Consider the following 26,886-nt stretch of genomic DNA (forward strand, 5'->3'; position numbering starts at 1 on the left):
TCCATTACCCGCCTCTTACTCGCATCCTAACAGAACGGCATGCAGGTATCACTTAGGTCCCACTCTTGTTTTGTATAGGATTATTGACTTGCTAATGTCTAGGGGGATCGTTCAAGAGGTTGCCTCAAGAGAGTGCCCAGAGAGTTACCCAGAGAGTCAGTATTTGGTAAGATGTAAGTAACAGTATTATGAAACTGGGCTGAGCGTAGAATGGGTGTGCTACATGGTCTGTTTCGTCAGGAATTTCTGGTACATATATGCCAAGCAATCCAACAGCCTCGTAGCCTTGTCAAAAAGATCCCCTCTTGCTTGCAGATCAGAGTGCCAACCTTCACATTGGTCGCCTTTTCTTTAGAGCAGCTATTTCGGTGTATCCCAACGATGGCCGACACTGCGGATGAAGCCGGTGGCTCCGTTTCGGAGCCCCTCGACCTGGTGCGACTGTCCTTGGATGAGGTCGTGTTTGTCAAGCTCCGAGGCGATCGTGAATTGAAAGGACGATTACACGTACATACTCCAGCTCCCAGACTAGGTCCGATACTAATAAGACCAGGCTTACGACAGTCATTGCAATCTTGTATTGGGCGAGGTGGAAGAAACCATATACACCATCGACGAAGATGAAGAAGGCGAGGACGCTGTCCGGGTACTGAGCCTAAGTCATTTGTTATGCATTGATGCTAACGGGAGCCAGACACAAAAGAAGCAGTCGGACATGCTATTCGTCAGAGGTCAGTCGACCTCTAATCAAGACTGATTGTATTCGCTAACAGCACTGAAGGTGATTCGGTTGTCCTTATTTCTCCACAACCTGCATGAGCCATCGTGGGTTCACTTGGTAGCCCTTCGGTCGCACTCGAGCAGTCTATGAAAAGATACATAAGCGCAAACTAAGGCAGACACACGGGTCCAGATGGCAAGCCGGCGCCCAACAGTCATTGCTCGCAACACCAGTGCATTGCGCTCGATCCCATCTACCCCACCTTGAATCGCAGGCTGGGGCTCAAGAGACAGGTTAAGGACCGAAAAAGCTCAGTCATATTGAAGGCAGAGTCACAAATATCCATAAACCGTCCGAGTTAGGAGCCTTGAGTGACAGATGCGGCGCAGAACGCCTCAAAAGAGCCTCGCGTACCTAGATAGAAGAAGCCGCGGTGGGCGGGGGTGGAGGTGGGGTGAGTCAGTCGCCACGTTCAAGTGCAGTCAATGACTCCTCCACCGCGACTTGATGATCTATATCGCGAACCTTCCTCCTCTTTTGCTCGATCATCCCTTACCTATCACGTCTATCATAGCCTACCGACTTCGACGCCCTGAGAATTCCAATGCTTTCAGCATAGTCTTTCCTGCGCCACTCTCACAGCTCCATACCATACAATGATTCCTCGAATACCTCACTAACCGCGGGGGCGACTCTTCTTTAACTCAACCTCGACTTACCATACAGCATACGCATCTCATCTACACAATATGGGGACGCGCATGAAACAAACACCGGCAGATCGCCGGAAAGGTGAACTCGTGCGTCCACCCTGAAGTGTGGCTATTCTCAAGGCTGATTGTGAGGCAGGCCCTCTCTGACTTCGCAGACTATGTCGAGAAGCAACAGCAGAAGACTCGTGCGCGGGGCAGCGAGCGACTCGGCTCCATAGCCCCAAGCGGTAGCGGCTATTCCACCGCCACTGGTGCGACTGCCACCGAGGACCACGCTGAGCTTGATATCATCGACCAGCTCGGGCTGTCCGATACCCCGTCTCAGGTGAAGCCCAAGGAATGGTTGCTTGACGAATCTGAAGATGCCGGCGCCACACTGCAGCTGCTCACCGGTCTAATACAAGCACGACTAGATGAGGGCCATGGAGAAACGCTGTTTGAGCTCGGCCTTGAAGATAATGGGGAGGCCATGGAATTTACCAGGGCTCATTGGGATATCGCTTTAGCAAGGGTGACTGAGGCTGCCCACCCTCTCAAGGCCGATGTTCGAGTGCTACTCACGTACAATGTTGGTGGTGATGTCGAAGCCGAGGGCAATGGCGCAAAGGATGACTTTTGCCATGGCAAGCTGCTCGTCCGCCAGAGCCCGGGGACACCGGAGGATGTGATCGAAACCCGAATAGCTGTGGTCGGCAATGTCGATGCAGGCAAGTCAACCATGTTGGGCGTTTTAGTTAAAGGCGGTTTGGACGATGGCCGCGGTAAGGCACGTGTCAATTTGTTCCGTCACAAGCACGAGATTGAGTCTGGACGAACCTCTTCAGTCGGTATGGAGATCATGGGATTCGACACTCATGGCGATATTGTCGGCTCGACGGTGCCTGGTCGCAAGCTCACCTGGGGCGAAATAGGCCACAGAAGTGCGAAAGTCATCAGCTTCTCAGACTTGGCTGGCCATGAAAGGTACCTTCGTACCACCGTCTTTGGACTTTTGTCGAGCTCTCCGAACTACTGTCTGCTGATGGTGGCAGCCAATAATGGCCTCATTGGTATGTCCAAGGAGCACCTCGGCATTGCTCTGGCTCTCAACGTTCCGGTGATGGTGGTCATCACGAAGATTGATATCTGCCCGCCTCAGATTCTCGAACAGACCATCACCCAACTCACTCGAATACTCAAATCTCCTGGTGCTAGGAAAATCCCGGTCTTCATCAAGAACCACGAGCAGACTGTTACTACCGCCACGCAGTTTGTGTCGCAGCGAATATGCCCGGTCTTTCAGGTGTCTAATGTCACGGGCGAGTGCCTGGATCTTGTGCGGACGTTCTTGAACATTCTGCCCCACCACGGTCACTACGATGATCAGGCGCCCTTCCAGTTCCACGTCAACGACACCTTTTCTGTCCCATTCGTCGGCACGGTGGTTTCTGGTGTGGTCAAGTCCGGTGTTATCCACGCAGGCGACACCGTTCTGATTGGCCCGGACTCACTTGGACAATTCCAAACAACCAGCATTCGCTCCATCGAACGTAAGCGAATACAGGTGCCTGTGTGCTCAGCTGGTCAGTCTGCATCATTCGCACTAAAGCGAATACGACGGAAGGAGGTACGAAAAGGCATGGTCGTATTGCCGAAGCTGGACGCTCCGCCAAGGGTGCAACGGGAGTTCGTTGCCGAGGTGCTCATCCTGTCTCATGCCACCACCATTCGCCCAAAGTATCAGGCGATGCTTCATGTGGGTCCCGTCAGTCAGACCTGCGCAATCATCGACATAGACCGCGAGTACATCCGGACTGGAGATCGTGCGACCGTGGCGTTTCGGTTCGTTCAGCGACCTGAGTACCTCAATATTGGCGACCGCATACTCTTCCGCGAGGGCCGTACCAAGGGTCTAGGCATCGTGAAGTCTCTCGGCTTTGAGGAGGGAAGTTTGGGAAAGAACGCAGCCAGTCTGATGGACAGCAACAGTGTATCCAATAATGGCAATGAGGCAGAAGCTGTGAGCAAGGGCAAAGGTAAGGAAAGGGGTGCGTCGTTTTCAGGCCACGGAGTCTCCGCGGGATTGTCGATTGCAAATGGGAACTTGAAGTGAACAGTATTCACTCGGTCAGTACAATTCAAGGGATCTGAGTTGTTGATCTTCTGAAAAATGGTGACCCTGAAGGAACCCGCCCGTAGATGTTTGAGGCCCTTCCCCCAGAGACATGTTGCCATCCAAGCGAAGGTTGTTCACAAGTGACATATGCCGCCTCATGCACACTCGTTCTCGACACGTTCACGGTCACGCTACAGCTGCGGTGCCCTCCACATGAGCACAACACCAGGATTGGGTACACTGCAAAGAGGTGCAGCACGTAGCTGAGCAGGGTCCAATCAGGGATAGCATCCTGACTCTTCTCACGCAGTATGTCCGTGCACCTCATCTTTTCGGCACTGCCTTCGCAAAATTCGCAATGTCGTACGAAGCTGTTCAACATGCTAACACATAAAGCCTCTACACAAGCAGATACCTAGTTATGCTTGATGTTGGCTGCCCCGACCGGAGCGTCCAAACATTTCTCCGCCCCTCTTCCGCCGGCGCATTTCAGTACAACTGCGAAAGTCCCCCCGTCGTTCCCAACTCGCTCGTCATGCCCCTGCGCCAGCGACCCAAACGCGGCGCACCGACCTCTCCTGCCCCGAGCACGAAGTCCCCGGACCGCAGCGACATGTCCAGCGGCCCTCTCGCCTTCCTGCGCCGGCAGCCCCTTTGGATCATCCTAGCCGTGTCCTCTGGCGGATGCGCCGCCCTCAATGGCGTCTTCGCGAAACTGTACGTTGCCAGTCCCCCTCATTCACTTTGCTGGCCCCGTCCTCCTACCCTTCCTAGGGTATACCTCTTACATCTACAACCGCTGACACTGCCCCTCCCCCAACCAACAGCACAACAACGTCCCTAACCTCCTCCCTCTCCTCCCACATCTCGACCCTCTTGGGGCTCGCGCCCGACAACACGGCCGTCGACGTCGCGACCCGCGGCTTCTTCTTCGGCATGAACCTCCTGTTCAACGCGGCCATGTGGGCGCTCTTCACGGCGGCGCTCACGCGGGGGGACTCCACCACCCGCGTCAGCATCGTCAACGTGTCGGCCAATTTCGTCGTCACCGCGCTGTTGGGCGCCGCTATCTTCGGCGAGCGCCTGCCGGGTCTGTGGTGGGTGGGTGCTGGGCTGTTGGCGGTGGGGAATGTGGTTATCGGAAGGCGGGAGGAAGACGGGGGTGGGGCTGGGGTGAAGAGCGGGGGCACTGGGGAGGGGACGGGGGATGGTGAGGAGGCTGAGGGGTTGATGGCGGCGCGGGCGCAGGAGCAGAGGCTGGAGCAAGATCAGGATTTGATCGAGTTGGAGGGCACCGTGGAGGACGAGAGGGAGAGGGTCAGGAGGGGGGAGATTGCGGATTCCCCGTTGTAGAGAGGAGAGATCTAGAGTGCATATCATATGAAACGGATCAAAATTTGGACATTAGACTGGGTTCTATCGGCTATCGTACATCCATCTCTACGCCGTCAGGTTCGTCTTCGATGACGAATTCAGTACCGTCTAGAATCTCGCTTTCGTTGCGATAATCATCGGCAGGATGGTCCTGAGCTTGAGTCGGAACTCGCTGCCAGCGCTGCGCCTGCCGGGGCGAGAGCTTGAGCTTGCCTCGCGACAGGTTGTTAATGCGGTCTGCGAACCACTCACTGACTCGTTGTATGACATCTCCAAGCTTGTCGGAGCTCTGTGGTTCGTTCTGCTGTTGAGCCGCGTGATCGATATGCTCCGTCTTGAACTGGTACTTCAGGCAGTCTTTCACTGTGACCAAACCCTCGAATGTGCCATGATGCTCGACCAGAATGACACGAGGCCCCATCTTTTTGAAAAGCTCCATTGCCGTTTCCAAGGGGAGCCTCGGGTGGACGGTGATCGGACTCCGGTCAACGAAGGTGCTGAAGTCAACGGTAGCCAGGCCCATGCTGTCGAAATTGACTGGAGGCTCCGTGACTATCGGCGTTTGTGGGTCATCACTGGTTTCCGCAATGAATACGCATCGAGTCTCGGGTGCGATCATCCCGCCTTTCTTTGCACGTTCCATGGCGAAATCGAGCTCCGTTCTGCCAATGTAGCCAACAAGAGTCTTATCTTGCATATCGTCGACAATTGGAAAGCCCGAGAAATTCGTGTCGTCCAGAAGCTTCCGTAGATCTTTGACCGCCATGCCTGTCGATGGCAGCACGGCGACTGCGCTAGTCATTACTTGTGATGTAGGGACACCGAAGCTGTGCTCTTCTTTGTTGTCGAGGAAAGGAAAACCGTTGAACCAGATCATGCGGTCTGCGATACCAGCGCTCGTCAGGCGGTCTCCTACCACCTTTGTCACACCTACCACGATCATCGTAGGCAAGATATATGTCAGAGCTCCGGTCAGTTCGAACATGATGACGACAACTGAAACAGTAATATGCATAATACCGCTTAACGCAGCTCCAGCACCCAGAAAGGCGTACGTGCCCGGCGTAATGCACGGCACGTCCGGCTCGCACGCAGCAAAGAAACCAGAGTCTGGAAATCGTTCATGCAGAGCCTGAACAAGTATGCCAACCATACGCCCAAAGGAAGCTCCAATGGCCATAGAAGGGACGAAGATTCCGGCGGGCACTTTGCAGCCGTAGGATACGATGACCAGAAACGCTCGAAGGCAGGTGGCAACGGCCAAAGAGAACACTAGAGACCACCGGTTGCTCTTCTCGCATAGCCCATCATAGTCATAGTCGGCCTCACACTCTCGGAACAGCATTTCCATCATCTCAGTCATATCGATGCGTAAAAACATGTTCGGGTAACAAAGCAGTGCTGTTGCTCCTGCGAGTACGACCGCTTCGTGAATGCCATATTGACCGAGATATTTCTTCCGGAAGCTCTGAACCACCAGGTTCCATTTGATCATGAAAGCACCGTATAGTCCGCCGAATATTCCAAGCATCACGTAGAAGATGATCTCAAAGAAGTGCCAGCCGCGATCATAGGTGACAGAAAACATAACCAGCTGTCCAGTCCGGAAGGGGTTCATGGCCGCCAGCACAGAGGTCGCGACCAGGGCGCAGAAGTAGCTTCGCCACAAAGTCTTTAACGGAAAATGAGACGCCATCTCCTCCAGCGAGAAGAGAACGCCGCCGATAGGACTGCCGAAAGCCACCGCAACGCCAGTTCCGGCGGAGGCTGTTAAAATCTCCCGCCTTTTTGAAGCACTGAGCTTATACTTGTCAAAGAAGCCTGATATAACGTTTCCGACGCACACCGCATAGTGCACACTGGGACCCTCCTTGCCAACTGACAAGCCTGACGCAATAGCCAGAGGAAGACACAGCGCTTTGATGAGTAAAGTCCAGAAACCGAGAAAGCCTTGCATGACAAAGCCAGCGATGATGCACTTGATTTCGGAAATGCCAGACCCAGCAGCGTACGGTGCGTACGCCTTGACCAGATAGGCCGACAGAAAGGCCAGTAGGACCGCGAAGATGGCGTAGATCAAATAGTTGGCCACTGAAAACGACGTCCAATGGTGCCACTCGTCACATCCCTCCTCGGAGCCATAGCAGCAGAAGCCCTCATTCAGATACCAGGCAGTCGTGCAGTACCCGAGTTTGACATCGGCAAGCCATTCGGTTATGATGTTTAATGCGGCTGCTATCAGGCCAATGGCGATGCCCACAAGAGTGACCACAACCCATGCTTGTGCTGCGTCGTAGCTTTCCCAGATCTTTCGTCTCCAGCCCAGTGCACCATCTTTGTCGAAGAACTTTGCAGTCTCCCTTCGCCGTCTGCGCCTCCGAACATGTTCCTGAGCCGCATCCTGTACCCAGTCGATGGTGGTGAAGTCTTCGTATCGTTTAATCTCGGCTATTTCCTCTGTAATTGTCTGGGCCGCTGGTACAGGCTGAGCAACGTCATGTCCATCTTCGAGGGTCGCAGATATAGAAGAGAGTCGCCGTGAACGTCTTCGGGCGGAGACTGAAGGTCTTTCGGGATGGGGCGCACTCGCAGCGAAGGAAATATGAGAGGTCATAACATCGGACGGCGTGTCATCGTCCCATATACGAGAATCAAATGAGACGAGCCAGTCCAAAGCCAGAATAAGGTCGACAGGCGATGTATGAGCAGGGAAAGCCGGGGAACCGCTAGGCTGGCCTTACCCCAGGCGTCGACGGTCGGACTGACGCTTTTCCCTTTCGGGCCACAGCCATGGATTCGACGCCTCGTCGCTCTCAAAATCTCTCGACGTGCTGTGCATCTTGAACTGCTCGGTCAGCATCCATCGCGAGTCTTTCACGCGTTCTAGATCCCGAGTAATTCCCTGATTCCGATATCATTAGCCGTTCTTGAGCCACTGTTCGCTGCCTTGCGGGTGGACTTATTCGACGCGTCGAGGACATATCCAGCGCCCGATCAGTTCTAGATTGGACTTCAGCATTGGGCCCTCGGCCACAGTATCTGGACACCGTACTAGCCGTACTACCACAGCGGACCGTCACAGTCTAGTCGTGGAGTGTCTCTCTCCGCCATGCCATATAACAACGCACCCATCAGCCCTCCAGAAGAGATCACTGGCACATCCAAGGTTCCCCGTAAGGCCACCCCGGACGACTTCTCTATCGCTTATCTTAATCATTGTAGTTGCTCGGGTCAAGAAAATCATCGCCCAGGATGAAGACATTGCCCAGTGCTCTAATTCGGCAGCGTTTGCTATCTCTGTGGCTACGGTAATTTTCTCCCTATCGCCAGGATTGTAAAGATCTGACGCTGCCTTCCAGGAAATTTTCTTGAGGTACCTGACAGAGCAAGCGCATAACGTCGTCAAATCCGAGCGGAAACCCCGCCGAAACATCGCGTACAAGGACATTGGTATGTTGTTTTCGACTTTGAGTTTGCAGCAACTGACAGGCGTAGCCACTGCTGTCTCAAGAATTGATAATCTAGAGTTTCTATCCGACATTGTTCCCAAGACGAAAACTTACCGTCAATATAAGGAAGACAAGGCCCAGGAAGATGCGACCAAGGCCGCGGCGGCGGCTGTCAATGGCAATCGTCCCACATCCAGCTCACGGAACATTCAAGACATGATGCAGCAGCCTCAAACGAATGGGAGCGGCGAGCATATGCCAAACGGCCATCCTCATAGCCCAATCGCGGATCGGACAATTCGCCACTCACATCCTGATCCAGTGAGAGACCTCGACCGTGACGTGGACATGACCGGCTGAGCATCCTGAACTTGGACGGATGGATTCAGAAAATCCGCCATTTGTACCAGGTCGGCTCTCGTTAGACCGTGCGCTCTTCACGCCACTCATACTATCGCGCTGGTCATCCACTCTGCTCGTCCATCGCGACTTGCTCAGCGCCCGGTGTGATAGATGCATCAGCTCAAACGTCGAGGGCGATGGAGGAGATAAGCGCGGTTCTCGCGACTAGAATGTTGCACAGCTGCATCAACGAAGCCTCACGTAGGTGCTTGGTAGCCGATAAACACCTGATGTAGAGCCTTGGGCGGGCGACCGTGGCGAATCGAAGAGGGCGGAAAAGAGTCTGCGTGTATCAAGATACCTACCTGCAGAAGTGTTATGGAATAGTGATCATGCCTTGGATAAGCGGTCTTACAAACTGAACGAAATTCATGTCGCTGAGAGATCGAAACGAGTGTGGTTGTAGCTTCCGGCCAATCAGGAGGCCGGTATTGGCTGTCGGGCTTGGCCTACATTTTCCCTGCGCTCGCTGGCAAACCTCCTCTCACCACCTTCTTGAGCTCCCGTATCCTGCGCCACAGACCCTCTCCTGTCAGCAACCGTCGACATGCGTCCAGCACCTTCCTCCGCAGGCGCTGCGCTGCGCAGCTGGACCCAGCATGCCCTTCCTACCTCTCAAAGCTCCAGCGCTGCAGCTCGTCTAGCCACCTCCTCCGTAGCTTCCCAGACCACCGTTGTCCAGCAACGCCGGCATCAATCAAGCCCCTCCCAGGCCGCCTCGACCTCCAGCTTCGACTCGCCCTTCAGATCCAACAAAGTTGACAGCAACAAGATCCCCAGCTTCAAGGCCTACCGGGCGAAGTCCCCCGAAGTCTCCAACCGCGTCTTCCAGTACTTCATGGTCGGCTCGATGGGTTTGTTGACGGCCGCGGGCGCAAAGGCTACCGTTCAGGGTACGACAGATCACCGCTGCTCCGGATAATGAGCTAATTGAAACAGACTTCCTGGTCAACATGTCTGCATCCGCCGATGTTCTGGCGCAGGCCAAGGTCGAAGTCGACCTTGCAGCCATTCCAGAGGGCAAGAATGTCATCATCAAATGGCGAGGCAAGCCTGTCTTCATCCGCCACCGCACCGACGACGAAATCAAGTCTGCCGAGTCCGTCAAGTATGCATCACCCGATCATCTGCCCGCTCGTCCGATACTAACAGCTATCCAGTGTTTCTTCTCTCCGTGATCCCCAGGCCGACGGCGACCGTGTCAAGAAGCCCGAATGGCTCATCATGATCGGCGTCTGCACGCACTTGGGTTGTGTGCCCATCGGCGAAGCCGGCGACTTCGGCGGCTGGTTCTGCCCCTGCCACGGTTCCCACTACGATGTTTCCGGGCGTATAAGGAAGGGTCCCGCACCATTGAACCTCGAGATCCCCGAATACGACTTCCCCACCGACGAGAGCTTGGTCATCGGATAGATAGTTGGTTTTCGGAGTCGCGTGACGATGGGGATTGGTGATTGTACATAAGCTCGGTCTACTAGAGAAGACAAGCCGGAGGCAGAGCCAAAGAAGCGAGCGGATCGGTGTCTTGAACGGCAAGACAAGCGAGGAGAGGAGACATCACAAATGCTAACATTACATTTTTCCCATGTCGAGTGTGTTCAGCACAGTCCGTGTGGCTTGGTCTTTTCTATGGTACACTACTTACATTACAGCGTTTCACCGCGGTCGCAGCAGCGCCATGATTAGGCCCATCAGTGCTGCTCCGCCAACAGCGCCCTCGAGTACGAGCGTCGTCATTTCTCGCTGCGTCAACACGACGAGACGATCTTCACTCCAGAGCTCCCGGAACGCGTCGGCGTAATACGCATATCCCGATGCGGTAGACGCAAACACACCCTCCGAGGACGCCGAGGGTGTGGGATATGCTTTGGCGTCTAGACTGATCTCGTCTGCTGCGACCACCTCCGTTGCCGTTTCAATATCCGCCCGTGAACTGGAGGGCACTGCTTCTGCCTCGTTTGAGCCAGGTGAAGCGCCGCTGATCGCATCGACAAGCTGCTCGGCGATCGTCTCTGCCACAGCTACCGCCTTCGTGGGCACAGCCTCCGGCGTGGGTACCGCGTCTTTCGACCCGGCCGCTTTCGCTGTAGCCGCGGCGTGTGAGTCGACTGTTTTCTGCAATCCCGCCAACTGGGCGTCCCGCTCCTGTAGAGCAAGCTCCACCTTCTCCTCGAAGCCCCTTACTAGTCTCTTCCTTCTCCAAGGCTCGATGAGAATCTGAAATACCACGAACAGCAGCACGTTCAATCCCATGAGTCCCCACGTACCCCATGTACTCATCTGCCGTATCTTGTCGCTCCAAACCTGCTCCTCGTGGTACCGCGCCAGGATGGCGCGCCCCAGCTTCGTGCTACCCTCTTCATAGCGTGCCTCGGCGTCGGCGACCTCCTTCTGCGCGGCGACCTCTGCCAGCTCGTTGGCGTGGTCGCTGCGGTAGAGATTTGTGAAGCGTTCGAGATCTGTGGGCGTCCACGCGTGCTTCCGGTGCAGCAGGTCATTGACCTCACGCTGTGTGGTGGAGCGCGTGGCGATGGCGGCCGAGTAGCGGGCACGGGCAGCGGTCACTTCGGCACGCGCCTTGGCGACGAGGGCCTCCTGGGAGGAAATGTCGTTCTTGAGCGCTTCAATGGTCGAGTAGCCCGTCAGGTCATTCAGGCGGCGCGAGGCGATGAAGAGGTGGGATTGGAAGTTGTCCATGAAATGGCCGAAGCGGGCGCGGAGGGTTTCTGCTGTGGATTGGCCGGAGGGGTTGGCCGAGGGATCGTGCTGCTCCGACCTCCGTATTGCATCCTCGGACTGTACGCTATCTTGGCTTCCTCCAGGGGACGGCTCGACTATCGACGAAGCCACAGGGTCTGTCTTGACTATTGTCGCTTCTTGTGCATCGTTCAATTTCGTGTCTGCGTCGGCAGCAATCTCTACTTTTGAGTCCAAGCTCTCATCGATACGGCTTTTGGCTTCTTGAACTTTCCGCTCGAGCTCCTGAGTCTTGTCGCTGTAGAAGCGAACTTGTCCGGCGACATACGAGCTCGTCGATTGCCATTGTGGGACAGGTCTGTGAAATTGTCTGCGGAGGACGGGCGTCGGTCTTGAAACAGGTTTAGCAGCTCGGAATGCGGACCACAACGTCTGAGATAGCCGGCATGGTGCCTGCTGCATCTCCAAACTGGTCGCAAGGGTGATTGTCGGCGTGCGAAAGTGAGTTATGGTGGGCACGAGCTCAGCGAGCTTTCCAAGTAGAAGCGGTTGTGGTATTCGAGATTAGCCCTAAACCCTAGGTATAGCAGGCCCACAATATTTCTACATGGGCGCGGAGATGGGCCGCTGTGAACCGGTGGAAACGCCGACGACATGGATCTTTGCACGCCTGGAAGCACCAATCAGGTATCCCGTGTCGACAACATGTCTACTGGAGAAGAGTTATATCCTTGATATACGACTTTTTGTGGTCAAGCCAAAGATCGTTCGGTAGACCAACACCGACCTTTGACCTCTATTCGCCCTCCGGTCTACCTTAGTTGAAAACATCCCACCATGACTTTAGAAAGCCGACTGGCTGGAAAGCCTAAGATTCTATTCTTCACAGATGTAAGTGCTTGTGGGTAGCGGTTACGATGCCACGAGCTGCTCTTTACTTCCCTCTGGTCGACACCTACAAAACGTGTCTCCGGAACTCAACCCTCGCCTGACTTGTACTGACGGGGTCAGTTCGATGGTCAGTTACTGGCGTTTTCTCAAGCAAGGAGGGACGAGATTCACCTCTTGGCTTGGTAGATGCGTGAGACGAGTATTTGCTGATGGTTGAGAAGGCACCATTACTTTGCAGGAGTGAGTGATTTGTCTCCGGCACACTGAGCATTCCACAGGCTACCGCCATTCTTTTCATATTCTCCGACCTCCAGAAATGTCATACCGCGGTGTGGCTACATGGTGATCAATGTGCTGACAGCCACAGTACGAACGATTTCATCACTGATGGCTACGGTATGGGCTATGACAAGCGACGAGTCTTGATGGACCTCATCCTCGAGGAGAAAGAAACGGTAAGGCCCGTGTTCAGTGACTGATCTAGTGCTAATAGCACACAGTTCCGAGATGGTTTCCAAAAGATGGTCGACTCCTGGCACATGCCCTTCCCTCGTGTCCTCCAGATTCTGAGTGAGAACATCAAGCTCGACCCCGGCTTTAAGGATTTCGTGATTTGGGCTCGGGAGAACAAGGTGCCCGTCATTGTGCTTAGCTCCGGCATGTACCCCGTTATCGAGACTCTGTTGAAATTGCTTCTTGGGGACGATCTTGCCGCTGATCTCGAGATCATCTCGAATGAGACTCGTTTACTATCACCCAAGAACAGTCTAGACGAAACGGACGGTTGGACGATGTGAGTATTCATTGACAATTATGTGGAAGCTCGCTCATGCCCTTCCTCAGAAAGTACCATGATGACAGCGGCTTTGGACATGATAAGAGCCTAACTCTGCGGCAATACGCCAAAGCAATTCAGCAGCTCCCAGAGCCAGACCGCCCGTCGATGCTGTATGCCGGTGATGGTGTCAGCGATCTCAGTGCTGCCCGGGTAAGTCGATACCCGGTCTCGATCCAAGCCCGATTTCCTCTCTTCTAACATGTCTCAGGAAAGCGACCTTCTCTTCGCCAAGGAAGGCCAGGATCTGGTGACATACTGCGAGCGTGAAGGAATCCCCTTTACCACCTTCAAAGACTGGACCGACATTCTTTCTGAAACGAAAGAGATCTTTTCTGGCCAGAAGAGCGTGAAGAAGGTGGCCGAAGAAGGTCTGACTCGAGTACGGACCAACTCTATCGAGCTCCAGCGCACACAAAAGCCTCGACGTGCGAGCTCGTTCGACCAGGCTGCGGCGGATCAGGAGCTTAGGCGGTTACGGGGCGGGGTAGCCGTTGAAGACGCCATCAGAGAGTGAACACACACACCGAGGCCTTCTTAATTCGACTTTTGGTAGACCTTCTCGTCGATGTCCTCGGCCAGCGCCTTGCGCAGGCCATCCAAGTCTCGGGGCACGACCTGAACTCTGTACCTGACCGGAACGGCCACAAGCTGTGTCGGGTCCGTGACGCCGCGGACCGGGTGGGTGTCGATCTTTCCACCGTCCTCAGCCTCGACATTCTCGATGCTGAAGGCGTTGAGCAGCCTCAGATAGATAGTATCTGTAGTTCTGTTAGCATGAGCCAGCCATTTACAGTACCTCACATACACATCTCTCGATTCGCGAGCAGACTCCCTGCACACATGCGGTAGCCGAGGCCGTAGGTGAAGAGCGGTGCATCATACGCATCTTCCGCCAGCCAACGCTCCGGTCGAAACTCCTCCGGGTCCTTCCACACCGTGTCGTCCATGTTGCAGGACCACGCGTTAAGGAACACCACCGACCCGCTGGGGATGCGCTTGCCCTCCCACACGATGTCCTTGACGGTGGCTCGCGGCAAGCTGAGGCGGAGGACGGTGTAGTACCGTAGCAGCTCTTTCACGAGCGCCACGAGGTAGGGGATGCTTTGGTCATCGTAGGCGTCGCACAGAATCTGCTCGGCCGTGTAGACTTTGCGGATCTCGTCGACCGCCTTCTGCTGCACGTCCGGCCGCTCGGCGAGTAGCGCCATGCTCCACGCCACCAGCGTCGTCAGCGTGTCGAGTCCACCCGATAGCCTTGCAAAATGTCAGTCAGCAATCCCTTTTCAGATTCAAGCAACCATTTAAATCCCACAAAACACTTACATCGTCAATGAGATAGACGTCAGCTCCTCCGCATTAAGCCTGGCCTCCCGATCGCGCATGACATTCGCCTGAATACATTTGCCCTCCCAGCCCTCGGCCATACGCTGCTCCAGATCCCCATTCAGGCGCTTCAGATACACGTCCCGTCTTCTGCGATACTCACCGGCCCTCGCACTCCCTCCGCCCTTCAGCCAGCCAGGCACCCATCTCAGCAACGGCACATAATCCTGTAAATTGCCAGTCGTGCTGCGAAACTTGCTGACCTCCTCCTCCACCTCAGTGATCTCATGGAACAGGTCATCATCTTGCGTCTTCATGCGCACGCCCCAATTGAGCGTCAGCGCCAGACTCAGACTCAACCGCTGAATCATGGGCATGGGATCGACCTTGCGGCGGCCTGCGTCACCGTACTCGAGGAACTCGCGCACAAAGTCGCGTGTCTCGGTGTCGATGAGCGGCACGTAGCTATTGACGCTCGGCTTGTTGAGGGCGCTGGCCGCGCCCTTGCGCCGCCGCTTCAGGCTCTCGCTGAAAGGGCTGGTCCCCACCGTTGTCCCCGCCGTAGAGCTGACCACCTTGTGGAAGGTGTAGAACTCGGGCCGTGATGCAAGGGCCTGCGAGTTGGCCCCAAAGATCTCGCGCGCGGCTTTGGCGCTGTTGACCACAATTACAGGAACGTTTCCCAGCATGATCTGGTAGACGGGGCCGTGAATTCGAGCCCAGCGTCGGTACTGCTCAGCGGCATTGCTGCGGATCTGGTGCAGATTACCGATCACAGGGAGCCCGCGTGGGCCGGTGTAGCCGGGGATGCGGGCCCGGGCGCGGTAGAGCTCGGTGGCGAGGATATACACCAAGGTGACGAGAATGAGAGCGGCAGATAGAAAGAGCAACGGCGAGTGCTGGAAGGTATGGATCGCAGTGGTGTGGACGGTGGTAAGGGTGCCTTCGATCATGGTGGCGCATTGGGAGAAGCTGCAATGGACGGAGGAGGGAGGGGTGTAGCAGCGATATCATTTCACATCGTGGGCAACCGTCAGTAAGCTGTACGAAAGGTAATATATTGCCCGGCCCACCGTCAGGCAGTAAACGAGAGGGCGGCAATGGGGGAAAGTGTGGGGAAGGGGGATGCATTCCGTCCTGGGATCGCGGAATCTGTGCCGCCTTTGCGGAAAGTATGGCAATGCAAGTGAGAGGAATGGAGCCAAAGCGCTGGCGACGGCTCTGCCAACAAAGCGGACGATGGCTAGGGGCAGTCTGAATGGGTATTCGATGATCAACGGGTTGACTTGAGTACAAGTCGAGACTCGCAGGAACATGGGGCCCGAGCACCGCTGAATTCTGTCATTCACTGCCTGTCCGCGTGGTTTCCGCTGATACCCGTAGCTCACCACGATCACTCCATTGGAAATGACCCGGGAAACTTGGGTCCGGCCAGCGACTCCTGATCGGTGACTCCTGGGATCCTGTTGTTCCAGAAGATGTGACCATAGTTCATGCTTGTCAGCTCCTTGCAGAGGCCGCCATCGCGCTTGATTGTGAGGCCGACCTCGGTTTGTTCTTCAGAGTCACCGATCTTGTTGCCCATCAAGAACTCCTCGTCAATGGTTCCCAAAAAGACGATAACCATGTCTGGTATGAATGACAGCTTCCACGTGAGTCCACTGCCGCAATTACTGCAGAAGCTTCTGTAGCCACCCTCACTCGACTGATATTCCTTGTATGTTGGCGCTTTAGTAATATCGCTCAGCTGTTGAGGCATCAGGATGAGATCGTGAGAAATCAATGAGCCACTGAATTTGCGGCAGATGCCGCATTGGCAAGAACATGACTAGAAGACATTAGTTGTGGCGCTCTTTCCCATTCCCTGTTTTCTCACATTGGGCGGCCAGGGCGCCTCTTCCGGGAAGGCAACGTCAAAGCGAATGCTGCCACAAAGGCAGCCGCCAGTGACTTTCTCTGGGCGTTGGGACATCTGATCAACGATAGTATGTCGGTGAACAGTGGTTGGGAAGATTGTTAAGAATGAGGCGCTGGTAATGGTCGATTCGGTTGCGAAACGAATAACTGATGCTTTCTGTAGACAACTGAGCAGGAGAGCCACAGAGTCCATATATTCTCCAAGTTGTCGTCCGCAGGGATTGAACGCGTGCCTGTTGCCTGGCTGCTATAGAAGCTTGACAGCTGCCAAATTTCTTGTCTGGTCTGTTCTGCCGAGTACGTCGCTTTCGCCAAGGTAAGTGAAATCTGCATCCAACTCACCCTGCTTCGGGACGGGGTGAGGCCGCTTTACCGCTCACCCGCGCCTCACCCGCGTCGCGCGACGGCCGGGTGCGCGCTCACCCTGAACCCCGGTCGTGCTGAGACGCTAGCGCCTGGGCGCCGTCGGCGACTGGTCAGCTCGTTTAGGCAGCAGCAGCGGGCGGATCCACCCGGGTGAGGGGTGCCGGGGGGGGGGGGGGGTGAGCCCGGCCGGTCAGGCTCTCGTCTGACTTCGCCTGGCTGGTAAAGCAGCGCCACGCTCTATCCCCGACTCGGCTACGGCCGCTTCGGGTAACCTACCTCTCCTGAGCAAAGGGAGCACGTGCACACGTTTGTACCATCAGTAGATCCTATTTTGGCAGCGCGCAGGGAGTTATAAGACCTGCCACCATCCGTCGCCGCTTTGTTTCTCTCGATGTCCTTGTTACAGGCTCAGCAGACTCGGCATGCCAACCGGCCAGCGAGCAAGGCACGCGTTCCTCGGCGTGGCCCTGACATCCTTTGGACGCTGATGCTGTGCCTTCGACCGGTCGCCGACCTCGCCCTTGATCCTCCTGTATTCGCAACCGCTCCGAAGCCGCCCGCTACTCCATCCCTCCTGCAAGCAAGGTACAGCGAGAGAGCCTTTCTTCAGAGAGCCCGTCTCCCCTTCATCGACCCGGCATTGATCGCCCTCAACCGACATCGTCTCTGGACTTAGGAGTTGATTCACATGGAAGGCGCTTTACAAGGGGCGCCGCCACTGCCGTTCTGCCTTGAGTCTGCCCTGGTGGACTTGGAGCTTGAGATGGGCCCAATGAGAAAAATGCCGCAGTTGGGAGATTGTGCATGTCCCCGCCCGCCCCGGGGGGACCAACCCTGTCGACGTTTTGGGGGCACGTCATCGAGGAGCTGAGGTAGGATCTGTGGCCACATGCAGCCGGGGTGACATTGCGAGCAACCGTGGAACCGAAGACCGAAGACCCAGGACCCAAATGTTAGCTCACAGCGGGTGTCGAGGAGCCTTCGCCTCTATTCCTCAATCCACCTTCAACTCACTCATCCAGCGCTGTCGATCACTGCACCTGAAGCGTGTTGAATGGCGCCGCAGGGCTCCTGGTTGTCGACGGAAGAAACCAACGTGGCTGTTGGGAGGCCGTCTACCCAGGCCTCCCCACCTGGAGTAATGGTTTCGAGCCCTGTCCATGAAGGAGGTACCTGGAAGCGAGAGGTGATCGGTCAGTCCAGGCACCCACGCACCTACGCAGGGGCGAAATAAGAGACGGCTGAGTCGACGGCTCGTCCGACAGAGCGCAGGGGTGGCAGGAGGTACCATTGGCTGTCTATGCAATCCACCGGCTACACGCAGCAGGCAGGCGCACGGGAGACGGAAAAATGGTGCAATAAGGGACTAGGGCCTGGGTGCAACACAGAGCAGGGAGTGGCGCAGCGAACAGCGTCGGACTCCGGCCGTTCTCGACGTGCTTGCGGCAGCGACGCTTACCTATATAGCTCTGGCTCTACCCTCAGCAGATCAACTGGCATGTTTTTGTTTTTGTGCACGCCTCAAGCGCAGCCTCGGTCTTCTTTTCAACCTCAATGGCTTCTCTGGCATCTTACCACGACTCGGAGGGGAAGGTGTCTTTCTTACGCCGCCCGCCTCCCCCGTTCGACATTAATTTTGCGGGATGTGAGCGACAAAGTGACGACACGGACGAGGAATGGCTGCCTGATGTGGAAGATGTGATCTTCGGCGATTACCACGTCTTGATCGATTTGACGGGCGATTCGGACAGTGAGGTGCGTCATCATCTGGATAGAAATCAGAATGATCACTGGGACTGATTTTAGTGGCACACAGGGCGACACCGTGTTCTCCGCCAGGGACCTACGGTCGAGTTTAGGGGCGACAAACCTCGCGACACCTCCTAGCCGGCTAGAGAGGTCTCCGTTAGGAAACAGACCTCTAGGCGTGAACCAGCCATCTCAGGCCGTGGATTGCCTAGCTTCGGACAAGATGGAGATCCCAGAGTCCCCTAGCACAGTTCGAGTGAGCCCCGCAGCAAGTGTCGAACGCTGTCACAGCAATAGAGGTAGCAGTAAGGGCCCACAGCGACCGCTGCCGTCACCCAGGTCATCCCTCCGCATACAGAGATCGAGGACCAGCCGGAGGGGGAGGAACAAGGACAGGAGGAGCCCTACAGCAGCGGGGGCGATCTGCCTCCTAGCAGACCGCCTGACGCTCGGATTCCTTCGTCTCCCATCCCGGTCCTGGAGTCTGGCACGATCCTTGAAGGTCAAAGCGCGGAGGCCGTGCAGGAGTGTCGTCCACGAGCACAGATTGTGAGTCGAGCTGTGTCGCCAGCAAGGGATTTCGCACGTCGTGAAGGTGGAATATGCGTCAATGTTGGAGACGTCACCTTCCTCCACGTTGAAGGCCACCGAGAGACAGCGAGCGGGCCCGAGTACCTGCTTATGGGTACGATGTGGCTCAGGGCCGACGCAGGCGTGCCGTTTGATCTTCTACGAGCCTACGGAAGAGAGATCAACCGAGGGGATCGCCTTGCGACCCTAAGAATGCGGAAGCGAACAAGTGAGGAGGTCGACATGGTGAAAGCAATAGGGTGCTCCACCAGGAAGAAGGCTAAGTGTGCTTGGTCCTAGAGGGAGACTGTGACCACGTGTGGCCACCTGTTCAGTGCCGAGTGTGTCAGGCGCTGGCCAGAGGAGTACTCTGCCTGGACGGAGGTTGATGAAATCAATTGGGTCTTCCAGGCGCCTCGTTGCCCTGTTTGTAGTCTGGCCCTGTCAGAAAGAGACTTCAGGAGAATATATGTCTACTGGATATTAACACCCTGGCGCAGGTTATGGGGATCTGTCCCTTGCCACCTGAATTTACCCTTAGCTGGCCCAGTCAGCACATATGTGTGGCTGCACCACACTTGAACCCGGAATACCCAACTGGTCTACCCCAACCGCCTGAATGGTCCAACCCAAACATCAGAATGGTCCAACCCAAACATCAGAATGGTCTAGCCCAGATCCTGAATGGCCCACCCCAATCATCAGATGGGCTGGCCCATTGTCAGATATTAGCGGATGCCAAGACCGAGTCCTTCCACTAGATGGGCCAGAAATGGGGATGCATCCAATCACTATTATTGCTCCGGCGTAGGAAAAAGATTATCCCGGAAGACAACTCCTAGGAGAATTCTGAGCTGAGGAGAAGCGGGCGTTGGGGAGAAACGACCGGGGAGCCAAGGCGGCTAAGGAGACATGCTTCAGGATGCCAAGTCTCCCCGCAGCCCTGTCGTCCTCGACCTTCTGGGTCAGGATATCAGTTATCACCGAAGCTTTCTCCGTCACGTGTCCTTCCCAGTATGGGGCACTTGATCGTCTCCACATGCGTGGCTGTATGACGTACGCGTCTCAAAATAAAAGTCCGATTCCCTCGCACCCTCCTCATCCTGCACCGGTCCTGTTGGACTTTGTCCTATTGCTAACATGCGGATCACAGAAAGCACCCTTACACGGCATTCGCCGTCGCCGCCTCGCATGACCGCAGACGAGGCTACCCGATCTGAAACCCAGCGCTCTCACCCAAGGAGCACGAACTCGAAACGATCTCGGTCATCGGTGGGGCCCGAGGTTCTTCTCGACGATGGCGCTACTCGGAAACGGCCCCGCCGCGCGACGAAGGAGACGTGGAAGGCAAGGGAGGTACGAGAGGAGTTGGAGCTACTACTCGGAACTCAGGAATGGGCAGACGCCAGAAGAGGCTGTGAAACAATCGCCTCACGGGAATGTTGCGTTCATTCCATGGCTGTGGTGAGCCAGTCAGATGTTCGCGAAGAAGCCAAGGCTGGCAGCTAGAGGCAGGCTTCGTGTCACAGAATCATTGGACGACAATGAAGCATTGTTGTTACACGACATAGCTGACACGTCGACATTCCATTCGCTGAACAGTGTATCAACAGATCTAGCTATCAGGTCACCGCTTCCAGGTGAATCGTGGACTGTATCAGTGCTTTTCGTGCTGCACAGATTAACACGGGCACAAATTCCTTCCCAATATGAGCTGCCGTTGTGTTCCTTGCGATCGGTCTTTTGACAGCCACGAGGCTCTGGTGCAGCACAAACGAGATTCTCCTGCGCATGAATACAGTTGCACAACCTGCGATCGATTCTTCGGCAGCGAGGAGGCCCTGGAGCAACACCTGCGGGATTCGCCTGCGCACCCCGCGTCGTTCAACTGTGAGGAGTGCGATCGATCCTTCGGCAGCGAAGAAGCCCTGGAACAACACCTGTGTCTTCTCTTCTTGCACCTTCTCCTGTTCAATTCCACCTTTCGCCGCTTGGTCTCCATCTCCTGCGCTTTTCGCTATTGTAGTTCCACCTTCCGCCGCTTAGCTAGTCTCTTGGGCTGCTGCTCCAGTTCCACCTTCCGCCGCTTGGTCTCCTTCTCCTGCGCCTTCCGCTGCTCCAGTACCAAACCTCCTCTGTTTAGCTTCCTTCTTCTCCTGCGCTCTCCGCAGTTGCAGCTCCGACTTCTGCCGTTTGGCCTCCTTCACGGTAAGCACACCGTTTTGTGTTCCGTCTTCCTTTCCTGTCCGCACGCTTCCCCCATGACTGCTGTCTCGCTTGCGTTAGGAGAGTACATGTCCATTGTCAGGACGCGCACGTCCTGCGCTTGAATTGGCCCGCCCCGATTCTCTGCTCAGCGCCGTTATGGATCCGATAGGGGTAGTACCTAAATTCCTTGTCGAGAGGGCATCGATGAAGGTGAACCATTCAACCGATTTGTCAAGAGGCCAGCCACTCTGTGAACACCGCGGGACCCATCCTCCAGGGTCTTCGTCTGTTGTCCATCGATTTCTTGCCTGGACTGGAAAATATACCCATTCTCAATGTCTCTCTTCGAAGGAAGGCAACATCATTCCCTGCGGCCCTCTGTGGCATGCTTCACGTCCGCGACGCCGTCGTCCGCAGCCACCCGTGGCTCTGCCTGAAAGAGGGATTGCTGGGATATGTTGGATCCGTGGATTCGAAGGTGGGCCTTTTGCCGGACGGTGGCGTCGTGAGACGCGTCTTCGCCACGCCAGGAGGCTATAATCTCTTGAGCTCTCTGATGCGCCTCAGTAATCGCTTCGGAATCCCGACTTTCACCATAGAGACCAAGAGACTTGAACGGCGTGTACCGATCCCGAACATATGCATAAATTATGATCCCGCTGTGATCCAGAGCCGATTTGCCAGTGAGGCTGGGATATCGCGAAGAAATAAGGCGATGAAGTTCATTCTTATCGGCGGAGGGAATCTGGGGGTAGCTTTTGTCAAGAGTCCGCCACAAACTTTCGTCAATCTTTGCTCTTTTCGCCTTGAAGTCAGACTCAACTTTCTTGAAGACGTCCCTCGGGACATGGAGGCCTATTTGTGTAGCAGGCCTTTTCCGATTCATAGGGCGATAGACAGCGAATAATTTCTGTGCAAGCTTGCGGCAGCTCCGAGTAATGAAGGTATTACCAGAAGGGACGAACACATATCCCGGAGGTGGATCGCACGGGCTGAACGCAATCTCCTCTCCATGTCTATTTCTGTAGGTCTGGTGACTCTCTTGTTTGAAGGCCACAAACCTATTAGGATTAGCGTGGAAGTTTCGTTCTTGTGTGAAGACATCATTTGATATCGACAACGGACATAGAGCCAAAATACTTCGTTCTCTCGCATTCCTCAAGGCCACTGTGTGCGGTAAGCGTTAGGTTAGGCGTGAAACTTGAAACATCTTCTGGCTGAAGGGCCCAGTTCTTGCCTCAGTGTGTTGTGTTACACAAGACGCAATTGACTGCTCTTGTGTGTTCCAAGGCCCACTGGCGAAGCCGTAGATTGACCTTTGTCCTGCTCTTTAGGACAATGGGCTGCGTTCCTGTTGGTCTATATTGCTGTCCTCCTCTTGCGGTTATTGTTAGTTCGTGACTTTTTCTCTTTGAATCGCGGGCTGTTGCTCTTTGAGCTTAGACGATTGGCTGGCGGTGCTGGTTGGCTGCAACGCGATAAGTGACATGATAATGAGGCAATGAAGTGGTATGAGTGACATGTAGGTCTAGCCCGCAGTCTATAGATCATGCAGGAGACTAAAGATAGAAAGAAGCGGGTTCGTAGACAGACTGCTCTTTAAAGCTGCGGGGAACCGACGATCTGATTCAGCCGCCGAGGAGTTGAAACTCGCTAAAATGAAGGTGTCCTGGCTTGGCGGCATTAAAATAGCCAATCGTTGACCGATCAAGGGGAGTTATGCCCACCAACGACAACGTGCGAGAAGCTTGAGTTTTACTTGAGCGCGCTAGACAACAGCCAATTAGCCAGGTCAGACTTTCATCCCCGTACCTGCTCCTTAGTTTTTGTCATTTCTGCTCCAGATTGGTGGGTTTAGATATTCGTCAAATAGATTACGGTTGCGCAGAGCAGTCTTTCACGAACACACGGGCTGTGGACCTACCATATGTCTTCAGCGCTGGCGCCGTAAGTCGCAGGGGGCCGCATGTCCGCAGATATGGGTCAGGGAAGTGGCAGCTGATTGGGAAGGAGGTCCCCGGTGAAAATTCTAAAAATAGCCAGGAACGGGTAATAACCACTGAGTACTGGGCAACGAACACCATTGATGCCGAGCTCGAGAAGCCTCAATCGTTTGGCGCTAAGTTTCAGCCAAGTCAGGAAATACCGCCAGTCCTGGCATTGGCTAAACACCCAGTGTGAGCGAGCAACCGAGGCATCCCGTGCAAAGGTAAGATATGAACCATATGTGTCAGCCAACTCCCGATATAACGTGAATCCCTACGTGCAGAATAGTCCCTGCGTGTCAAAATCGGTCTTTTGACCAGGAATTCTTCGGCTCTTAATACAGGTTCACACCAAATTTAGGTCGATCACGGCAGGATGCCCAAAATTAGAACCACATTGAACTTTATCCTTGGCGCGGCCTTTCAGTCTGACGTGTCGCTTTATCACGCCAAGAATATCAGACGCTGTTCAATTCGTCATTTGAATGTAAGCTAGTCGGGCAACCGGTGCTTGCCAAGAGTCGCAAGCACGACTTCATGCTGCCATAGCGGGACCACAGGTCGCCATGGTCTACAGTCAGAATTTCAATTGGTTTCCTGTGAGAAGACTTGTCTTGCACAGCTAGAACAAAGTGCCAAATACCATTGCGGGGCGATTCAAGTTCTGCACAGCCTCCTATTTGCACCACTGCATTTCCATCTCAAAACCAGCATGAGTAAACCTATCTCTTGCTTTAATCTATAAGCATCCCTGACAACCCTATACCAACAAACACTGAAGCCGCTAAATGCAGGCACTTATACACCAGCAGTCCCGTCATCTTGATGTCCATCAATCTTTCCAACCCCAACGCCCTGCCACCCACTTGACAACATATACAAGAAGTACAAGGACAGGTACTTCAATCAACGGGCCAACTGTGCTTGCGAGGGCCTCGTCACTATCTACCCCAAATGTGGCAACGGCGACGGCAATCGCCAGCTCAAAATTGTTGCTGGCAGCGGTGAAGCTTTGAGTAGCTGCTAACTTGTAACCAAATCCCAGCCGTTTTGTGATCAGCAGTGTAATGAAGAAAATGATGACGAAATAGCAGAACAGAGGAGCGGCCACTCTGAGGACAGAGACGATTTGGTGGACGACCTGTTTGCCTTGCGATGCGAACAGGACCAGAATGGTGTAGAGCAATCCAATGAGTGACCACGGCGAAATCCACTTGATGAAGGTTTGTTCGTACCATCGCGAGTTGATTGCACGAAGAGAGAGTCGCGTGATGATGGCAGCGCCCAGAGGAATGCCAAGAAAGACGCCCACGCTGCGCGCAACGATGGCATATGAGACCGCGCTGCCACCTCCATGGCTAATGATATTGACAAAGAGAATGGCCAGTGGCGCGTAGAGTACCATTTGCAGGAGAGAGTTGACAGCGACCAATATGGCACAGTACTGCTGGTCTCCACCAGCCAATCCTGTCCAAATCAACACCTGCGAGACAAGCTTTAGTAGACCACTCAGACCAGGGGCCAAAGAAACATACCATTGCAATGCAGCGAGCCAGGCCGACAAATATGAGTCCGTTTCTGAGGCCAGACTTGTCAGGCAGAAACGCCCAAGCAAGACCGAGCTAGTCATCAGTCAGCACAGACTCATGTTTAATGCCGGAGGTGTTTATTACCATCAATAAGGGAGCAATAATCCAGTTCACAATGATGCTGAATCCTAGCTGTACCCAGATCACCCGATGGGCGAAGACCTGATGCAACGTCTCGTACTGGACCTTGCACAGTATGGGATACATCATGAGGAGGAGCCCCACCGCTAATTAGGGTCAGAGCTTCTGATAGGACAAGCGAATGGGCCTTTGAGAGCATACCGATCGGAACGGAAACATCGACAAACTTTCCCCTCTGCAGAGCAGGGCCGACACTGTCGATAAAATTTCCTAGCAAGATGCCTATTACAATCGCGAGCAGAATCCAAAGCACGAGTAGGCGATCTAGCCAGCCGAGACCAGCATAGATCGACGTCTTCTTTTTGTCTGGGTTCTCTATGGTACTTTGCTCAGCTTCCGGTTGGACAGAGAGTTGTTTTTCGGATTCGGGATCGTGGGTACTATTGGTGGTCCCCGACGCCAAAGGTGCGGCAAGCGACTGTAAGCTTAGGGGGGCGACTTCGTGAGGCATGGCGGCGGCTAGAATGAATGATTGATTGTTTGTTTGTTGACATCAGCTCTGCGCCGAGCTCAGGTATGCTCGATCTACTTATACTTGCCCGGACTAGGTCGCCCAAGCGTTGGTTGGCAGGATGTGAAGTACCCCGCACCAATAAGAAGTCGTTAGTGACAAAGCGGAAGAAATTCGACGATCGCTGAGTCTTCGCCACCCCCGTGCTCATGGCCGCCTGCCCGCTGATCCACCGAAGAATTTGCATCGTTGGACATCATTCCGCTCCTCCAATCAGATATGGCGAATGACTAACTGTCATTAGCACGTTTTTGGAAGCATTTGTGTAGTTGTCTTCTTCGCCCTTGATATCTCGTTTCACAAGCCCTTCAAGCAAACCTCATCGCTACGACCGATCTGTTTGAACACTGACTTTGCCGCCCAAATGGCAGAGGCACCGAAGTGGTACGACGCGTACCCTAAACCACGCAATACAAACCCGAAAGCGGTGTCGGCAAAGGAGCTGCTTGCACTATTTCAGGCTGGAGCGACGGCTGGAGTTGACTTTCTACTTATTGACCTGCGCCGTGTTGACCACGAGGTAAGCGTCATCGGGGACTTATTCTTCCCCGCCGGCAGATAGCTGAGGCGTCGAGCATTATGCTGATGATGGCAGGGTGGTACCATACGAGGGTCTATAAATCTGCCTGCTCAGTCGCTATATCCAAGTCTACCTGTTCTGTTGAAGATCTGCCAAAGCCTGCCGCATGTGCAACAGGTAGTCTGGTACTGTGGTAAGGCACTCTGGCGATAGTAAAGCACCAGTCCTTCACTAATTTGCTATCTACTCCAGGCTCGTCCAAGGGCCGTGGCAGTCGCGCCGCGGGGTGGTTCAGCGACTTGCTCGAGGATCACGGCATAAATAACATCAAGAGCGTTATCCTAAGTGGGGGTATCACAGGTTGGGTGCAAAATGGACCAGACTTTGTAAACTTGACAGAGGAATATGATGAAAGAGCCTGGTAATCATAGCTGCGACAGCACTAGAGGTTGCCGTATGACAACGGACGCTTCGCGGTGGCGCCCAGCACGCCAGGGAGCATCGGAAGTAAAATATCTCACGCCAAAAATCAAAGTTGCTTGAAATGTTCCGCCAATGATAGGCCGCGAGTGACAAACTGCTTAGACACGTGACTAATCTCCCGGGGCCTTGCTTTCGCTGAAGCTAGACACTGTCATTGCAGCCGTCTCTTTCGCTCATTGTGATCTTGTATATTCGTACCGCCCGCTAAATACAGGTTCAGCTCATGCCTCACGTCAGAACTTTGTCAGCGATAGGGCGACTCAGCTTACTGCAGTCGCAGCACATCCAGAGAGTGCACATGATGACTTTAGCAACCTCCCAAGGCGACCTCAACAATGTCTCAG

The 26,886-nt window shown here is 54.7% G+C and overlaps 13 protein-coding genes across 13 annotated transcripts; 7 read left to right on the top strand and 6 right to left on the bottom strand.

Moving 5' to 3' along the window:
* Positions 1-381: 381 nt before the first annotated feature.
* HMPREF1541_10119 (uncharacterized protein) lies at positions 382-819 on the top strand (the record flags this gene model as incomplete). The annotated part of the gene is made up of 4 exons (XM_008714790.1): positions 382-507; positions 554-646; positions 695-731; positions 782-819. 4 exons carry the CDS (start codon positions 382-384, stop codon positions 817-819), a joined length of 294 nt encoding a protein of 97 aa, XP_008713012.1.
* A 651-nt stretch (positions 820-1,470) lies between these two features.
* HMPREF1541_10120 (uncharacterized protein) lies at positions 1,471-3,526 on the top strand (the record flags this gene model as incomplete). The annotated part of the gene is made up of 2 exons (XM_008714791.1): positions 1,471-1,521; positions 1,571-3,526. 2 exons carry the CDS (start codon positions 1,471-1,473, stop codon positions 3,524-3,526), a joined length of 2,007 nt encoding a protein of 668 aa, XP_008713013.1.
* Positions 3,527-4,064: 538 nt separating this feature from the next.
* On the top strand, positions 4,065-4,882 carry HMPREF1541_10121 (uncharacterized protein; the record flags this gene model as incomplete). The annotated part of the gene is made up of 2 exons (XM_008714792.1): positions 4,065-4,246; positions 4,357-4,882. The coding sequence occupies 2 exons, from the start codon at positions 4,065-4,067 to the stop codon at positions 4,880-4,882; spliced, it is 708 nt and encodes a 235-aa protein (XP_008713014.1).
* A 70-nt stretch (positions 4,883-4,952) lies between these two features.
* On the bottom strand, positions 4,953-7,517 carry HMPREF1541_10122 (uncharacterized protein; the record flags this gene model as incomplete). Its single annotated transcript, XM_008714793.1, has 1 exon — positions 4,953-7,517. One exon carries the CDS (start codon positions 7,515-7,517, stop codon positions 4,953-4,955), a length of 2,565 nt encoding a protein of 854 aa, XP_008713015.1.
* A 495-nt stretch (positions 7,518-8,012) lies between these two features.
* On the top strand, positions 8,013-8,712 carry HMPREF1541_10123 (uncharacterized protein; the record flags this gene model as incomplete). The annotated part of the gene is made up of 4 exons (XM_008714794.1): positions 8,013-8,076; positions 8,126-8,211; positions 8,263-8,353; positions 8,399-8,712. The coding sequence occupies 4 exons, from the start codon at positions 8,013-8,015 to the stop codon at positions 8,710-8,712; spliced, it is 555 nt and encodes a 184-aa protein (XP_008713016.1).
* A 589-nt stretch (positions 8,713-9,301) lies between these two features.
* Positions 9,302-10,167, top strand: HMPREF1541_10124 (cytochrome b-c1 complex subunit Rieske, mitochondrial; the record flags this gene model as incomplete). The annotated part of the gene is made up of 3 exons (XM_008714795.1): positions 9,302-9,647; positions 9,694-9,862; positions 9,915-10,167. The coding sequence occupies 3 exons, from the start codon at positions 9,302-9,304 to the stop codon at positions 10,165-10,167; spliced, it is 768 nt and encodes a 255-aa protein (XP_008713017.1).
* Positions 10,168-10,410: 243 nt separating this feature from the next.
* HMPREF1541_10125 (uncharacterized protein) lies at positions 10,411-11,913 on the bottom strand (the record flags this gene model as incomplete). The annotated part of the gene is made up of 1 exon (XM_008714796.1): positions 10,411-11,913. The coding sequence occupies one exon, from the start codon at positions 11,911-11,913 to the stop codon at positions 10,411-10,413; it is 1,503 nt and encodes a 500-aa protein (XP_008713018.1).
* A 375-nt stretch (positions 11,914-12,288) lies between these two features.
* Positions 12,289-13,694, top strand: HMPREF1541_10126 (uncharacterized protein; the record flags this gene model as incomplete). The annotated part of the gene is made up of 5 exons (XM_008714797.1): positions 12,289-12,342; positions 12,621-12,797; positions 12,843-13,135; positions 13,186-13,330; positions 13,389-13,694. The coding sequence occupies 5 exons, from the start codon at positions 12,289-12,291 to the stop codon at positions 13,692-13,694; spliced, it is 975 nt and encodes a 324-aa protein (XP_008713019.1).
* Positions 13,695-13,714: 20 nt separating this feature from the next.
* On the bottom strand, positions 13,715-15,456 carry HMPREF1541_10127 (uncharacterized protein; the record flags this gene model as incomplete). The annotated part of the gene is made up of 3 exons (XM_008714798.1): positions 13,715-13,938; positions 13,986-14,434; positions 14,504-15,456. 3 exons carry the CDS (start codon positions 15,454-15,456, stop codon positions 13,715-13,717), a joined length of 1,626 nt encoding a protein of 541 aa, XP_008713020.1.
* A 440-nt stretch (positions 15,457-15,896) lies between these two features.
* Positions 15,897-16,475, bottom strand: HMPREF1541_10128 (uncharacterized protein; the record flags this gene model as incomplete). The annotated part of the gene is made up of 2 exons (XM_008714799.1): positions 15,897-16,331; positions 16,380-16,475. The coding sequence occupies 2 exons, from the start codon at positions 16,473-16,475 to the stop codon at positions 15,897-15,899; spliced, it is 531 nt and encodes a 176-aa protein (XP_008713021.1).
* A 5,199-nt stretch (positions 16,476-21,674) lies between these two features.
* On the bottom strand, positions 21,675-23,281 carry HMPREF1541_10129 (uncharacterized protein; the record flags this gene model as incomplete). The annotated part of the gene is made up of 2 exons (XM_008714800.1): positions 21,675-22,374; positions 23,238-23,281. 2 exons carry the CDS (start codon positions 23,279-23,281, stop codon positions 21,675-21,677), a joined length of 744 nt encoding a protein of 247 aa, XP_008713022.1.
* An 849-nt stretch (positions 23,282-24,130) lies between these two features.
* On the bottom strand, positions 24,131-25,479 carry HMPREF1541_10130 (arsenical-resistance protein; the record flags this gene model as incomplete). Its single annotated transcript, XM_008714801.1, has 4 exons — positions 24,131-24,781; positions 24,834-24,920; positions 24,972-25,114; positions 25,170-25,479. The coding sequence occupies 4 exons, from the start codon at positions 25,477-25,479 to the stop codon at positions 24,131-24,133; spliced, it is 1,191 nt and encodes a 396-aa protein (XP_008713023.1).
* Positions 25,480-25,903: 424 nt separating this feature from the next.
* HMPREF1541_10131 (uncharacterized protein) lies at positions 25,904-26,484 on the top strand (the record flags this gene model as incomplete). Its single annotated transcript, XM_008714802.1, has 3 exons — positions 25,904-26,059; positions 26,135-26,252; positions 26,312-26,484. The coding sequence occupies 3 exons, from the start codon at positions 25,904-25,906 to the stop codon at positions 26,482-26,484; spliced, it is 447 nt and encodes a 148-aa protein (XP_008713024.1).
* Between the last annotated feature and the right edge of the window lie 402 nt (positions 26,485-26,886).

Source organism: Cyphellophora europaea, assembly GCF_000365145.1.
Source record: "Cyphellophora europaea CBS 101466 unplaced genomic scaffold supercont1.11, whole genome shotgun sequence".
NCBI lineage: Eukaryota > Fungi > Ascomycota > Eurotiomycetes > Chaetothyriales > Cyphellophoraceae > Cyphellophora > Cyphellophora europaea.